General features: G+C 42.0%; 1 protein-coding gene across 2 annotated transcripts in view; it reads right to left on the bottom strand.

Moving 5' to 3' along the window:
• Plekha8 (pleckstrin homology domain containing A8) overlaps nt 1-17,557 on the bottom strand; it is a 46,827-nt gene that overhangs the window by 10,458 nt on the left and 18,812 nt on the right. For both annotated transcript variants that reach the window (XM_021165136.1, XM_029478744.1), the window contains exons 2-12: nt 15,973-16,089; nt 13,901-14,056; nt 12,604-12,728; nt 10,093-10,251; nt 9,135-9,175; nt 7,181-7,338; nt 5,218-5,374; nt 4,812-4,897; nt 1,014-1,072; nt 664-794; nt 33-103 (exon numbers count right to left, since the gene is read on the bottom strand). In XM_021165136.1, coding sequence (XP_021020795.1) covers nt 33-103; nt 664-794; nt 1,014-1,072; nt 4,812-4,897; nt 5,218-5,374; nt 7,181-7,338; nt 9,135-9,175; nt 10,093-10,251; nt 12,604-12,728; nt 13,901-14,056; nt 15,973-16,089 — 1,260 coding nt within the window. The remainder of the gene's footprint in view (nt 1-32; nt 104-663; nt 795-1,013; nt 1,073-4,811; nt 4,898-5,217; nt 5,375-7,180; nt 7,339-9,134; nt 9,176-10,092; nt 10,252-12,603; nt 12,729-13,900; nt 14,057-15,972; nt 16,090-17,557) is intronic.

Genomic DNA, 17,557 nt, shown 5'->3' with positions numbered 1-17,557 from the left:
TGCAGATCTATCAGAATATGAGGCACACTTACTCAGTGCTGTCTGGATATCCTTTTCTCCATTCTTCACTTCTGTCAAAAATCCCTTTAGAAATTTCAGACCTCTAAAATTAAAGAGAGGAAGAAATATTATTTTCAAAGTTCATCTCAGTATCTCAAGCAAGGTAGGGAGAGGGCAGGACAGACAGACATCCTTCCTGAACAGCTTCCCTGCCATTTCTGTTAGAAAGTTCTGGACACTCCCCTCACCCTCTCTGCCATCTCTAAAACATTTTTCAAATTATGGTGCTATAGCATTAGCATCATCTAGAATTCATTAAAAATGAAAATTCTAGAGCCCCATACCAGACTTAGCAGTCCAGAAACTCTGGTTCTGAGTTCAGTGTTTTCCCAGGCTTTGCCATTGAAGCAGAAAGCTGCTCATTTAAGAGAACCTCATTGGCTCTCCAGCCTAAAACTCTTATAAATACTAGCAATATTACCAACATGTATTACTATGGGGCCGATGCTTGGCTCAGCAGACTTCCCACAGAAGGTTACAGCTTTGGTCACAGCTTCTCTGAAAGGCACCGGTGGTGTGAGCTGTGAGCTGTGAGCGTTCCAGCTGAGCTGAGCCTGAGCCGGGGTGAGCAGCATTCCAGCTGACTCCAGCTGACTGCCTTACCTCTTCAGCCACAAGAGGGCTTCGGTGGCTGAGTTCCTAACCTGAGCGACGCCGGCCTCCACCTCGTGCAGCACTATCCTCTGCAGGGTAGCAAACTCTTCCTTGTTGGTTATGTACTTCTGATTTACCTTCTGGAAACCAAACAAACCAGGGCAGCTGTGGCAGCTGCAAACTGTGACATCACCAGTTTCTTTATTATTGTTTAACCCCAAAATGCATACACGCATTGCTGACATGACTCCCCACTGATCCAGCGGTCAGCCTACTAAAGGCTTGCCTCTACTGCATAGCAGTTATTCCTCTACTGAAACTTCCCAGTGTGAATGATTCCCCCTCTCCTTTATATTCACCTTAATATTTCCAACAAGATCCATCTTAACAGGAGCAAACACTGTGGGACCAAGTTTGTCTGAAAAAAATAAAAGGATCAAAAATAATTCTGAAAAAGGTGTTTTGTTTTTTTTAAAATTTAGGAAACATATTATTATACTAGAAAATATTTGCATCATAATAATACATTTAGAAGCTATTTTCCCCAATATTACTCAGACTCTGGACTTGGCCATCAGCTTTCTATCTCACTGCTTTGAGATGTGTCTCTGTGACGAGGTCCTACGTGGCAGGTCTGATGAAAGCACCTCTCATCGATTTAGAGTGCCCATCTGAAAGGCTGGTACACTGCCCAGTGCGGCAGCAATAGATGTGTGACTATTTAGTACATTCAATGTTGCAAAGTCCAAACTGAAGTGAATTGTAAGCCTAAAATACCTATCGGTTTTTAAAGACGTAGCACCAAAGGAAAAATGCAGAAAACCTCACTAATGGCTCTCGAACCTGACTCCATGTTTATGACATTTTAGATATGCTGCTATGTAAGATATATTAAATTTTATTTTGCTATATTAATGTAGCTTCTATAAACTTATATTACTTGTGATTTGACTATACTACTAACTTTATATAATTTTAATTATTTATATTTACTAAACATAAATTTTACTTTTAAGGCATAGCATAAAAACAGAAGAGAAAAAAATAAATTCTAAAAATTATCTGATTGATCGTTTTTAAGAAAAAGGTAGAAAATGATGCAGCTAAAAAGAACCCCAAATGTGAAATAAAACAGTGTGCTAAAGAACAATGGCTTCATTGGCTCTAAGACAGGAAATGAGAATTAAAAGAGGAAAAAAAGAAAACAGAAAATAGGTAAAGAATATAGAAATACAGCAAAACAGGAGTGAATGAATGTAAAGAACATAACTCATTATATAGGCAATTATCAGAAAAACATAAATTTCAATAGCTGCAGAAAAAGCATTTTAATAAAATTATCTGATTCATGACTGTAATAGTTTGTATATTCTTGGACCAGGGAGTGGCACCATCTGGAGGTGTGGCCTTGTTGGATAGGTGTGACCTGGTTAGAGTAGGTGTGTCACTGTGGGTGTGGGCTTAAGACCCTAACCCTAGCTGCCTGGAAGTCAGTCTTCCATTAGCCGCCCTTGGATGAAGACGTAGAACTCTCAGCTCTGCCTGCGCCATGCCTGCCTCGATACTGCCATGCTCCCACCTTGATGATAATGGACTGAACCTCTGAACCTGTAAGCCAGCCCCAATTAAATGTGTTTTTATAAGACTTGCCTTGGTCATGGTGTCTGTTCACAGCAATAAAACCCTAACTAAGACAATGACTATAAGAACAACTACCAGCATACAACAATCAATGTATCTACATTTATTTATGTATACAGAATATTTATGTATATTTATGTAAATAGCATCAAACCCATAAAGTCCAAAATTATTCCTAATAAAACACAGTTATACATAACATTAGAGAAAATAAAAATGACTAAAGTATATGCATCAAATACATAACACACATATATATCATACTCATGGACTAGGAGATATAATGTTGTGAATGACATTAATTTCCCCCAGATTGGGCTTACAAATTCAATGTATGCAGCTTTAATAAAAATCCCAGTGGCCCTTTAATAGGAAATTTAAAACTAAAATTATACAGATCTGCAAAGGACCTAGAATTTCCAAAACAATCATGATAAGGAACAAAATTAGGAATCTTAAGATACTAAGGAGATACAAACCAATCCCGGGGTCAGGAAAGAGACCATTTATAGGCCTGAAGGTTCTGGAGCAGATAGCCAGAGCAATGTAAGAGGAGAAATCATGGTGGTTGCTTCTCTTGACAAATGGTCCTTAAATAACTAGACTGTGATGAAGACAAAATGACCCTCAATCCCAGCATCACAATGCATGCATGAAGTAATCCCAGCATGGACCATAGCTGAGGAGATGGCTCAGTCTGTAAAGTCCCCGCCTGACAAGAGTGAGCACCCAAATTCAATCCCTAGAGCCCATGGATGGAGGAGGGGCCTCAGACATGGTGTCACAGGCCCAATGTCTCAAAAAATGGGAAGGACCCTGGGAGGAAGACACAGGAAGATCCTTGAGGCCCTCTGGCCAACCAGCCTTGCCTACGTGTTTAGCTATAGGCCAGTAAGAGACTTTGTCTCAAAAAAAAAAAAAAAAAAAAAAGTGGCTGGCATAAGGAAGAAAGACCCCCCACGACTGTCCTCTGGCCTGTGCATACGCATACTTAATGCACATGCACACACAGCTGTACATGCATGATAAATGTAAACGTAAAAATCTAGAAAAACCATGAGCGTATCTTTATGACCCTTGATTAAAAGTAAATTTAAGACAACTAAAAACATTAACACGAAAGTCACAGATCCATAAAAAGATAAACTATAAACAGGAAGGTGAGAGTCTGAAGGAAAATGTCTGTCATGCATCTATAATGGGATTTTACCTGGAATATTTAAAGAATCTTCAAAATTCAGTAACAGAGCCATCCTCAGTAATAGCACTCCAAGTAATAAAATGAAATCAATCAACTTTAAACCTGGGCCACAAAAAATACTGCAGTGGCCAAGAACTGTATGATAATGTACTCAATATTGTGGTAGCTGGTAAACTAAAGCTCCAATGAGGGCCACTGAATATGAGAAAGGCCTAAGCCCAAGTCCCACAGCAGCGAGTGAGAAGAGGGGAAGCAACGAGAACCCAGCACACAACAACTGTGAGTGCCACTGCGCATGTGACAGACATTCCCGCAGGCCATGCTGCTCAGTAACACCATGAGTTCTTGTCCCAGATACACAAGAGAACAAGAAATACACGCCACAAAGATAAATCTCTAAGTATGCATAGTGAGAAATGCCAAATACAAGAGTAGACAACAGGATTCCATATGCACAGACAAGGAAAAACTAAACTATGGTGACAAGAACCAGGCTTCACAGTGGATGATGAACCAGCTGGCACAGGGAATGTTCTCGGGTGATGAAAGTGTTCTCTATTTTGGTAGGGGTGTAGAATACATAGGTTTATCAAAATTGACAATCATAACCCTTAAGTTCTAGATGCAAGCTATACTTTAATTAAAGAGACATGAGTAGGGCTTGGGAGATGGCTCGAGTGTGGGACACCTGCACAGGTGTGAAGGCCAGAGTTCAGTCCCCAGAACCCATGTCAAAGCAGGAGGCTGTGGAATCTGCCTATCACTGTAAATCAAGTGGAGAGTAATGGAGGAAGACACCCAACATCAACCTCTGGCCTGGACATCTATGTGCACTCAGACATGTAAACACACACTCCTACACATGAGAAACAAAGACATGCATCAGATCATACAGTAAATATCAATATGTTAACAATATTCCTGACTTTATACTAAACAAAATTTAACGTATGTGTATGTTTAACACATATATAAATGTATTTATCTTTGAAGAAATTCCTTTCACTTAGTAAGGCATCTCCCCTCAGTACTGACAGGTTTGAAGGCCTGTTCCTGAACTACCTTCACTTTTGCTTGTATGTCTATTTTCTAGAATTCCCTATTTTCATTATCCCATCCTAGAGTCAATAGCTCCATCAATTAGCAATGGAATGGGGAAATGCAAGAGTATTGAAGACAGACAGCTTTCACTGTGTGGCATGTGATGTCAAGAGGAAGCTAAGAAGAGTCAACGTATTGTACACAATACGGAATATTTATCCTGTGAAAAAAGTCCAGAAAGTAATGGCTACAAGGCCACTGTAAGCAGTCTTACCTAGGACGGGAACCACTGCATAACAGGATGCCAAGAATGCTTCTGTGGGAATGCCACTGTCCTCCACGAGTTCAATGTCACTAAAGCTGAACAATTTGGTGACATTGAGGATGGAAGATTAAAACCACATCAGCACTCTGCAGTTCACAGATGTCACAGAAACAGCTTTTTAGGGAAAACCACTTTCCTGATTTCATGAGTAGCCCCAGACATGACTTTTCTATTATGAAACAGTCTATTAACATAATTCTCCAGAGAATCCACCCTCATAACCCAAGCCATTCGTCCCCTCCACCTGGTAAATATGAAGTGCTGGTCTCATTTCTTAGACTACACCAGCACAAACTGATTTCTAAAACCGGAAACTAGTGTCAAACTGCCAGGGAGTTTAAAGGGCCCAAAATACCTGGTATTCATAGTACTGAAGAAAGTTGGAATAACTTCTTCATTGTCTTCCCAGGGAGATTCTGGCAAGCAAACCGAGTCTGATCCAGGCTGTGCCAGATCCTTGTCATGACTCTCCAGGCTTTCCTCGCCATCTTCCTTCATTATCTCCCCATGGACTACAAAGGAAGTGAGGCCTATCACTAAGTTCTCATAGAGTTAGTGTAAAAATGAACACATACTCATTAGTGAAGATGTCTAAAGCACAGGACAGGATGAGCTGTTCATACCCACACCCCGAAAGAGCTCGTGTAGACCTTGTCTTCACTCATCAGTGCACATCACAATTACTCCACTATCATTCAGTATTCTTCAAAACTATGAATTGTTTTTATATTTACTTATATATTTTGTATGTGTGTATAGTCAGAGAACAACTTACAGGAGTTGGCTCTCTCCTTCCACCATATGCATTCTAGGGATCCAACTTGGATCATCAGGCTTAGTAGCAAAGGCTTTAACCTACTGAGCCATCTTGCTGGCTCTAGAAACCTGATTTTAAGGACCTTATAGTATCAATTATAGTGGTTTGAAAAGTCTTTCTCCTATGAATGGTCAGTCCTGGTTGTAAGCATATTCTGTGTTTATGGACTGACCCACGTGCTAAAATTTCCTTGTCAATCCTAAATCAAGACTTGTAGTGGTGCTTTTTCAGCTGTTCCTGGCAGTACAGGGTTGTACAAACTTGCTACCTAGTATGCATGGGCTTAGGTGTTTGTCTTGCTTCAAGACTCACACTAGAAACAAATGCCTTTATTTACTGTCCTGGTTTTTACATGTATACGGCTTTTGTTGCCAATTCTGTTGTTTACGAAGGCTCCGGACAGTTATGCTGGAGAAAAGCGTGAGCTACACTTCATGGACAGAGTGTGTGTGTGGCCAGGCTGCATTTGGACGTGAGTTAGAGATGCTGCTGAGTTCAGTGCTTACCTAGGTCACACAGACACTTCCAAATAGGAAAGGACATTAAAGCAATGCTATTTATGGATTGCTGATCAAAACCACATGGTTGTAAAAAGCAGACTATTCCCTTAGAGCAATCATACTATTTACTAATCAGGTTTGGACAACTTAGTATAAATACAACACATGAGAACTGACAGTCGTATCATAAAGAACCCTGTTCAAAGGCTTTTACCTTAAATCTGATTGGTCTGTGACCACAGATTCCTATAGGGAATCTTTATTCAAGACATTAGACTTTAAAGGGCTATGTGTTGCTTTCTTAGATCAATATCTAACATATTCTAGGATTAACATATTAAAAAAAACAAAAACAAAAATGACTTGGCTAGAAAATCACAGAATCTTTTAAGACACCTGATAAAGAAAGAACTTCCTTTATTTCAGTTAAGTACTCTGATTTTAAAATAATTTAGTAAGCAGTTTTAGCACAGCTATAAGTTCTATTATAGTTAATCTGGCCAATATGAAGACAGGACTTTGTGATTAGTGGCAGTGCAATTAGTAAATCTGAAAGGACAGAATTCTCAACTACACAGGTATTACCTGAAATTTGGCTTGATAAACACATAGAAGTTTGGTGGTTGGTAAACTGTGACATCCTCAGGCCTCACTAGAAACCAGGAGATTGAAAAAACTTAGCTGCTCTAATGTGACACACCAAGTCTGACACTGCAGTCTGTGTTCAAAAGATACTGAGGTATGATGGGAGTCAGTGAACCATTTACACCCACCAAAACGCAGCCACAAGCATCAGCACCAGAATACTGTATTTTATTTGCACATAGTGTCTGATGGGGTAACAGATGCTGGCCAGTTCCGTGACCTGCATTAGCAAGCTCCCTTAGGAGGTCCGCAGCACACTGTTTGGAGGCCAAGCTCTATCTGTGTCCACCCTGTGTGTTAGGCAGACCCTAAATCTATTACTCAGCACAGCTAGGCAGACTTTCTTTTGACGTTACCTGTCACATTATCATCTGTGTTTTCTTCACTGGAGATGCTGCAATCCACCTCTGTGGATTTCAAATATAAGGAACTCTTGGTTTTCATTAGGATTTCTTCATCACCATTTACTTCTATACTTAGCGATCCATTTTCACAACTGTTTAACTCCATCGGCCTAAAACAAATTGTTTAAAAGAAAATATAATTTGCCACAGGCTGCCCAGAAGGTGGTTCTCAACCTTCTTAATGTTGTGATCATTTAATACAATTCCTCATGTTGTGGTAACACCAACAATAAAATTATCTTGTTGCTAATTCATGACTATAATTTTGCTACTGTTTATGAATTCTCATGTGTATATCTGATATGTGACCAAATGGGGGCTGTGACCTGCCCCCCCCCCAGGTTGAGAAATGTTGCTCTAAGGGCTAGGGGGTCCACAGCCACCAAACACTGATTAAGGGGATTTTTTTTTTAAAACTAAGCCAAACCTTTCCATTTCCCACAGACAACAAGGCAAATACAGTAAGCAAACTACTAAAGTTGGGTGTGAGTAAAGCTGCTCATTCCTGCAATCCCTTTACTTGGGGGACTGAGGCAAAAAGGCTACAATCATCCTAGGCTAACCTGGGCTGTAGATTAAGACCCTCTAAAAAATAAATAATTAGAGGAGTGTTAGTGGCTTTTCCTGTACCCTGAGGTGACCCAATCTCCTGGTTTTCCACCAACATCAGGAAATGCTCAAGACAGTCTTTAGTTTATAATAGGCTTTCTCCAGGTGCCACATTTAACACTTACTTGGCTTTCTTCAACTTCTCCCTGGGAGGCTTTTCTTAATGACACATGGCTACTTAAACATGTTTGCTTAGCAGTTAACTGTCTGAAGTGACAAGCTGTGGCCAGCAGAAAGTCTCTGAGAAAGGCACACAGGAGGATCACAGCATATCCCAAGGGACTGAGCACACATCAGGGCAGCAGAAAAAAGCGCTTTAACATTTAAATGAAACAACTGCCTCTGCTAAAAGGATGTAATATATTATTATAAGTCAACTTCAAGCAGTAACAGAACAGCATCCAAGGTACACAGTGATTCTAGACAAAGAAAATATACATTTCAAACCCACACCTCAAAATGTAAACATAGATAAAGCCAATCTTAAAGAAATAGAAATTCATAAAAATGTTTTTAGTAAAAATATTTGAAACGGAAAAAAGTAGCAATGTCCAAATTGAGGACAATCTTTGTAATAAGGATTCAAAACACATACACGTACACAGCATATTAAGGGATGGACTGTTAACAATTTAAAAGGATAATCTGCACTGTGCCAATTCACAGAAGTGCCACACTATTTTATTTTATTTTCATAAGTAAAGACCTGACAATAGTGAGACAGGAAGCTTTTCCATTCTTGGTGACACTTAGATCAGACTCCAGGGCACATACGTGCTAGATGAGCACGGTACCTCTGAGCTACATAAACTTGCAGTTGTGTATACATTTTTTAAATCAAAGAATCATTTAGAGGAAGGTATTAGTTTCTATTTTGTATCGCTTCACGGCCTTTTGGCTAAGATCAAGTGTAGTTTATATTTTGCTAGCAAGTTATCTTCTGAATTATGTGCTACTAAGACTCCATCTCTAAATGAGACAGAGCAACAACACTTCGTTCCCTGGGGAAAGGCATGTTGAAATCAACATTCAGCTCTTCTTCAAGAGAAGTTCCAAGCCTCAGCCGCTCTAGACAAAGTTAGTGGATGTACTGACAAGACTCATTTCCTAGGGAAATGGCCACATCTGCCCATTTCTGCCAAATCCACTTGTGGTTTAGCGTCTCATAGATGGAAGTCAGGTCATTTGCTTCTGACACCATCGCAAATCACCGTTCACTATACCACTCCTTTTTTAAAAAACAAGGAACACAATGACTTTTAACTTTTAGAAAGAAGAAAAATAAAAGTTACTATACCTTTCCAATGAATTATGAATTGGTATGATGGGATGTTTCATCTTTAAAAAGAAAAAACAAAGAAATGAAAGTTTATGTGTTCAAACTTCAACAGAGTGTTATTTAGAATATCATCACATAAGAAAGTGGTCACTAGAGACAGAATGTATATTGCCCTCCTCAAGGAAAGAATCCTAGGTCTCGTCCAATAAAGGTGCACCCAAATTTCTTAGGAAAGGAAGATAGGGGTTTGAAAAATCTCATTACCACAGCCCAATTCCTAATGACTAGCTTTCTTTATACTGTGTTAGCGGTTTTTAGCATTGACAGCAAATTGTGCTGCAGTATTGAATCTAACACTAAAGATATGAAGGTAAGCACTGCAGACAGAATCTCTGCCCTTAAGCCAACTTCAGTAGAAGTTAGAGCTGAAACAGGGAGTGTATGAGAGGAGGTCCTCTTAGCCCAACCTAGGCACTGAGAGAAGACTAAGGGAAGATAAATAGGGGCTGACCTAGGAGAGAAGCAGAGACAGCGACAGCATGCTCAGCACTGGAAGATGGCATAAGCAATGGCACGTTCAGGCTAGGCACGGGGAGGGGGACTCGGAGAAGGGGGGGAGCAGCTGACACAGGAAGAGGCTACAAAGTTTGGTCTTAGCTTACAGGCCATGAGGAAATGACCAAAAGGTTTAGATAAAATCCAATTTACACTCATGACTCTTGGCTAATGGAGGGGTCAGGCTGACCGTGACTAGGTAGGATAGCACTAATCTAGGGAAGACTCTATGAAGTTAGAGAGAAGAGGTTATAGTAGAAAACTATGTGGGGTCAAACTGCTAAAAATACCCAAACGAGACATGGGACCAAAGGCAGACACAAAAGTGGACAGAAAGCAAACTACTCTCAAACAGGCATGACAATTATATCCTTAAACTTTGCCACACGGCTGCTGGACAGAAAGGGAGCTGGGCTTTTACCTTGCTGGACTTAAGCACCGCTAGTTGAGGGGACCCTGGGGGTGTATGGTAAAGCAGTTCGGAGGTAAAGGCTGCGTTTGCAATCTGCATGCATTCTTCCAAGGTCTTCAGGAAAGTGTTGCAGGTCGATTTCAGCAGGGTTCCCACATCAATTCCCTCCTATGTAACAACCAGAAGAAAGTTTTGTCTTGCTACAAAATGAGAAACTCAGTGGAGTTACACCCTGAGAGGTTTATATTCGCACACAGTGCTAATGTACCCAACCAACATACTGCTAGATAAATATGCATATCGGTGATAACACAAACCAATTAGGCCAAGCTATCCATTTTCGTATACATCTTGCTATTCTGACAATTTATTTGCTCACTGTTCCAGCTAATGGCAGCTTCTTTTGACTCCGGACTCCAAGCTAGCACCATGCTAGGTGCTGGGCAGAGATGCAGGCACTGTGCATCAATTGCTCTCAGAGCGATGACTGCAGGGCTTGAGGCAACCAAAATTCATTTAACACCTAGTAGGTACTTTTGTCTTTAAGGTAGCTTAATTTTCTAGTTGTTTTGCTTCTGGATGTTGATATTAGTAAGTTGTTCGTGAAATTTCTGAAACCACACTCTTGACTAGGGATCAAGGAGATGACGTGGATTTCTAATACAGGTCCCAGGTGATCTGTGATTGTGAATGAAGTTCCCAAGGCTCTCACTGTGAGCATTTTCTTCAATTACAGAGCTGTGTCCAAGATTTTCCATCTGTCTAGAGCAGGCTTTTTACCTTGGCACCACTGAGACTTTGGATTGGTTAGTATGTGTGTGCGTGTGTTTGTGTGGTGGTTTCAATAAGAATGGCCCCCATAGGCTCATATATGTGAATGCTTAGTCACCAGAGAGTGGCATTTCCTCGAGAGGAATTAGGAAGTGTGGCCTTATTAGAGTAGGTGTGTCACTGTGGGTAAGCTTTGAACTTTCAAAAGCCCAACCCGGGTCCAGTGTCTCTCCCTTCCTGAAACCTGTGGATCCAGATGTAGAACTTTCAGCTACTTCTGCAGTATCATATCAGCCGGCATACCGCTGTGCTCCCTGTTATTGTGATAATGGACTGAACCTCTGAAACTATAAGCAAGCCCTCAACTAAATGCTTAATTTAACTTAGCATTTACAAGCTTATAAGCATTGCCCTGGTCATGGTATCTCTTCACAGCAATAGTATAGTGACTAAGACAGTTGGTTGGTTGGTGGGTCAGTCAGTTTGTCCGTATGCAGGAGTGAGGCACAATTCTGCTCATTATGCTTAGCAGCACCCCTGGCTTCTAAACACTAAACAACAATGATGCTTCCTCAATCCTGACATTCAGACTGTCCTTGCTCTAGACTATAGACCTTGTAAGAAAAGGGATGAAATGGCTTTTATCTATTTCCCCCTCCTCCACAAACACAATATCCTACCCACAACAGACAGTTGATGAAGCCAAAGGAAGTGAATGAAAGTGAGTTAAACCAGTTTTATCAACAAGATTTCAGAACAGTATTAGTACCATGGTGTTCCAATGCTTAAGAGAAGGAGTTAACACTCTTTTTTTTTTTTTAAAGATTTATTTATTTTATATATGTGAGTACACTGTAGCTGTCTTCAGACACACCAGGAAAGGGCATCAGATCCCGTTACAGATGCTTGTGTGCCACCGTGTGGTTGCTGGGAATTGAACTCATGATTTGTGGAAGAGCAGTCAGAGCTCTTAACTGCTGAGCCATCCCTCCAGTCCACTCTTATGCATACATACCATCTGCATTCCTCAAGCTGTAGATCACAGCTGCTCTCAGTCAAGGCAAGTGATTTCACACACAGCCTAACAGCTTCTCTGGTGCTTTAGGATGAGCTGATGGCAGCCTTATTAACAAATCCGTGCTGAAGCTGTCAGTCCTTAGCTGGGCATGGTGGCACACATCTATAATCCCAGCACTCAGCAAGCTTCACTAGGAATCTGGAGTTCCAAACTGACTGACTACATAGTGAATCCTATCTTAAGGAAAAAAGAAAGGGAGAAGGGAAGACAGGAAGGGAGGGAGGAGGAGCAAGGTGGAGTCCTGTCCCCACCTCTGGGAGCGTGGGGCTGTTTCAGGGCACATTTCCTGTGACAGAGTGCAACCCTGCCTGCCAGTCTCACCAAGAGCAACAGGCACACCACGATAGACAGCATGCTGACACCTCAGGAATCACTCATAAGCAAACAGGTCAGTGTTTAAAAAGTCATGCTGACTGGGAAGAAACAATTTTAGTAACATCTTTTTTTTTTTTTTTTTTTTTTGGTACTAAAGCTAAAGATCTCAAATGTTATAGATTAATCCTAAATTCCTTCAAGGGTGAGGAAGCATGCATTTCTGTGTTGAACTCTGCCACGTTCTTCTAAAAAACAACTGAGTCCAAAACAGCAATTACTGGAGAATAAATGCCCATAGACAATCTGACACTACCTTTGTGTATAGTATCAGTAACGTCACTAAAACAATGCTTTACCTCAGAGTCAGTGACACCGGCTGTGGCCACTTCTTTTGTTTTATCTACTTGTTGAACAAGGAGGTCACAGTACAGTCTTAGCTCCGACATTTTGGTTTTCAAGTTTTCAGTGTTTTCTGCAAATTCTAAATTAACAACAACAAAGGTAAAGTGGTTACCAGAAGGAACAGCCATTTCCTGGTCAGTAAGCTGCACAGAAGTGAAGTAACTGGGGCCTCGAGTGAGGTTTCCAGCGTGTGTTTCACAGGAGATAGGTATCAGAGGAACAGAAATGCAAAGAGGGCATATCCCAACTATTTCTTCAGACAGCATCCTGAACAATCACTGGTTCAGAAAGAAAGAGAGTTTGTGGGAACCCCTCTCCTGAGAACTGTCTGAGTCTGCCTCTCTGTAATATGCGGTCCTAGTGCTCCTGTCCTAGTGCTGTGCTCTGGAACAGTGTTCTGTCTGAGCACTAGTTCACATGTGTCTGTCAGGGTTAATGGCACGTGGCCATTACCAGCAAGGCTCTGCAGCCACCTTGGTACTGAGGGATCATTAACAATTGCTGTCACTTCTATTTTCTTGAGAATGTCACACATCACCTACTCTGAGTCAGCCAACAGCTTCGAGAATTTGTCCCTGATTTAGCACCAACACAACCAAGGAAGAGGTCATTTTATTGGGCCTACTCCAAGAGTTAGGACCTTATCTGTCACATGAAAGGTTCCCTCAGTGCAGCAGGTGTACATATAGGATGGTAAAACAGTGACAGGAGCAGTTAGGGGCCAGGAAGTAAGCCTCAAGACTCTTACCCAAGGGCAAAGAAGAAGGTCCACCGTGCTGCTCAGATCAAATGGAATCAACAAGCACCCACCTGGGAGACAGTGGGAAGCAGGCACACACTGCAGAGAACACCCTGATCCCTAGGCGTCTCTGGTTACCTACTCTTTACCGAACTTTGTGATACCATTTCATGTCATTACCAGATCACAGAGTCATCCTTCCAAGGCAGATACTATCACCTTCTCAAAGACGAGGTGAACAAAGCTCAGAAAAACTAAGTGACTTGTGGCAGAATTGTACAGCCAGTGAAAGTGAAGTACCAATACCAATCATTTAACCTAGGTGTATCTGGCTCCAAAGTTATCATGTTGTCTACCACACCAAGAAAGCAAAATTGTAATTAGGTAGAACCCTGAGTCAATACTGCTTACATACATAGCATTTCAATGACACAAAAAGCTGGGCAAGGGGATCCAGAAATAGCAGTGGGTGATTTCCAAGGATCTCAGACAAGGGGACCGTCAGTACTTGCCTTTTTCCTTCTGAGTCCTACTATCTGTCAGGCAGGCCTTGGCAGATCCCAGAGCCACCAGCCACCGCTGTCTCTCTGCCACACTCCTGGCTTTTAAGTAGAAATACTGTTCCCCGGGGATGATGAGGTCCATGCGAGTGTTATCCACGGAATGAACTTGGGGCAAGAAAGAAGGTCAGGCTCGGGAACAGCTATCTGGGCNCCCCCCCCCCCAGCTTCTTGTTTAGTTTTGCTAAGATTTAATCTTTATGTACCTATATGCTTCTGTGGGCACGTGTATGTGGGGGTTAATATGTCTGTGTATACTGAGGCCAGGGAATATCAGCTACTCTCCTCTATCTCTCCAACTACTTCTGAGCCCGAGAGTGTGTTCTCACCACTAAGGTAAAAGCCACTATGCCCAGAGGTCCTCCTGCCTCTCTCCTCCTCAGACCTGGGGTTACAGGAGTGTGCAAAATACCTGGCTTATGATTACATGGGTGTTGGTATCTAAATTCCAGGCCCCACCACTGGGTAGCAAGTGCCTTTAACCACTGAACTCTCTCTCCTAGCCTCCTGAAAGCTTCTTCAGAGAGAAGGGCCAGTCCTCTCACCAACTTCTTATAACACTAAGTTCTGTTCATTTATCTGTTCTAGACAGCTATGCTGATTAAGAAGGGAAACCTTGCAGGGTATACTGGCACACACCTTTAATCCTAACACTCAGGACGTAAAGGCCAGCTGGTCTACAAAGTGAGTTCCAGGCCAATCAGAACCACACAATAAAGAAATCTTGTCAAAAAAAAAAAAAAAGAAGAGTAATTGGTTTCAAGTCACCAATCAAGACCTTGCAGCCATTGTCTACCCTGCTCCTCTGCCCTCCCAATACACACACACACACACACACACACACACACACTCTTATCCAATTGAACCTTGTTATCAGGGTGGAGCAGGAGTCTTCCTTTGCCCTCATGAATATAGAAAGTATGTTATTCTAAGCCCAAAAGCCTAGCATGCTCACACGGCACAGTTGAACCCCCAGGCTGGCGTGTGGAGACAGTTCCAGTAGGCAGTAGAAGATGCAGGCCTGCCATCAGATGGCATAGGACCTTTAAGACGGCAGATTAGTAGGAAGTCATTGGTGGCCACACTGTTTGTTCTCACAGACTCTGATTAGTACTTGCGGGGGTCATTACACAGGAACAAAGGCTCCTCCCAGGTTTCTCAGGCTTTCTATGTGATACCTCCCTCCCCTACACTCTATTATCATGATACCATGTACCACAGTATGATTCACCCAGTGTGCCCTAACCAGAGTTAGCCTTGTTTTACTTAGACTTTCATACTCCAATATTGTTAGCTAAATAAAATTATTTTCCTTATACATCACCCCCAGCCTTGGGTATTTTATTGTGGCAACAGAATCCAGACTAACATACCTGCTAATGAGCAAGGGTACAATCTTTATTTCCTTGGAGTTATGGCAAAACAATCACGAACACATTTGCCCCTTTCTGATTCTCTTAAGCACTCAGTGTGGGGTGTGGGTATTCCTCAGAATTCTTCCAGAGAAGAAACTAGCAAAATACATTCTTCTTCACCCTCCCCAAACCCCATCTAATAGTACTCTCTTCAGCCACACATCACACCACCTCAAGATTCTAAAGCCAAGAAGTAAAGGCTATTCGTTGTCCCTGCAGGTATTTTCTTATTTTGATTGGAAGGTGGGTATGTTGCCTATCCTAATTTAAACACACAGGCATTTGATGTTACACTAAAATCACTGGAGGCTCACATACAGTCACTGCCCCAGGGAAGCAGGTAAGAAATGAGCACAGGCTGAGTGTGAAGATGTTGCTCTCTTTATTCTGACCAGTTCTTAACACATCCTGAAAGAGCTGGCTGCAGTTTTAGGGTTTTTTTTCCAAAGGCTTTCTTTCAAGAACAACTGTCTTTCTATCTCTCCACTTTCAAGGACAACTGTGTGTCCTGCAGGAGCAGCAGAGAAAGGCATTCAGGGGCCAGTACTTTTTCATTCTTCTAGGGCGGTACAAAGAAAGCTGAAGGTTCCAAGTTGCCTGGTCACTCACCTTGAATCTCACAGACTGCCATCTGGATGCTCCCTTTGCAACCCTTCCAGGCATCCTCAGGAGAGTCGTAATAGGACAGTATTCCCCCACAGAGAAGGAACCATCGAGGCTGCCAACCTAAGAGCAGAGGAAAAGCCATGCACAGTTACTGCTGGTGTGCAAGGTGCCAAGGCAGGCATAGAAATGCGATCTAATAATGTAGGGTACCAAGTGCCAGATGCAGGGACTTTTTTGTTGCTTCTAAGAAGGAAGCGGGTTAGAAAAGACTTGTACATTTGGTCCTAGTTTTGTAAAATTAGAAACAACAGTTCTAGAGGCATATATTTTAGTCACATGAGATATAGCAGCTGGGAAGGATCAGAAGTAAGGAAGTGATGGTAATATGCAATAGGACTTACATAGATTTGTATTTTCATTTCCCCCCTTTAAACACAGCTCTAGTGGCCAGATCATCTGCCAATACCTGCCCAATGTTACACAGTCTGTGTGCCCCCTAGGAGGTCTGAAGTAACCAAAGACACAGGTGAGAATCTCACCCACAGAGCCCAGCTGACGCAGGACCTCCCCGCCCTGCCAAGCTCCATATTTCTTCTGGTCCCCTTCTCTACCCGGGCCAGACCAGCAGACAGATACCCTCCCACACCATACTCCCAGGAAGTCCACAATAACTAGGGACACAGGAGGTCCACAGTAACCACAACACAGGCAGGCCACCCTAACCAGAGATAGCACTGCTTGCTTCCAAGGAGACCTGCTCTAACCCAGGTCACAGATCTCTACCTGCCTCCAAAGACAACCAGGCCACACCCAGGCCAGTTAACACAAGAGATAACCAGATGGCCAGAGGCAATCACAAGATCATAATTGACAGGACCCAATGCAATATGACACTATCAGAACCCAGATCTCCCACCAGAGCAAGCCCTGGATACCCTAACATTCCTTAAAAGCAAAATAATGACCTAAAATCTCATCTCATGAAGATGATCGCAGCCTTTAAGGAGGATAAAAAGAACTCCCTATATTGATCCTGCCAATACATGAGTATGGGAGATCTTTCCATCTTCTGAGATTTTCTTTGATTTCTTTCTTCAGAGACTTGAAGTTCTTATCATACAGATCTTTCACTTTCTTAGTTAGAGTCATGCCAAGGTATTTTATATTATTTGTGACTACTGTGAAGGGTGTTGTTTCCCTAATTTCTTTTTCAGCCTGTTTATCCTTTGTGTAGAGAAAGGCCAACTCAATTCTTCAACGAATTAGAAAGGGCAATTTGCAAATTCATCTGGAATAACACAAAACCTAGGATAGCAAAAAATCTTCTCAATGATAAAAGAACCTCTGGTGGAATCACCATGCCTGACCTAAAGTTGTACTACAGAGCAATTGTGATAAAAACTGCACGGTACTGGTATAGTGACAGACAAGTAGACCAGTGGAATAGAATTGAAGACCCAGAAATGAACCCACACACCTACGGTCACTTGATCTTTGACAAGGGAGCTAAAACCATGCAGTGGAAAAAAGACAGCATTTTCAACAAATGGTGCTGGCACAACTGGCGGTTATCATGTAGAAGAATGCG

The sequence above is a fragment of the Mus caroli genome, chromosome 6 (assembly GCF_900094665.2).
Source record: "Mus caroli chromosome 6, CAROLI_EIJ_v1.1, whole genome shotgun sequence".
In the NCBI taxonomy this organism is placed as follows: Eukaryota; Metazoa; Chordata; class Mammalia; order Rodentia; family Muridae; genus Mus; species Mus caroli.
This window is presented reverse-complemented; position numbering and strand designations above follow the sequence as displayed.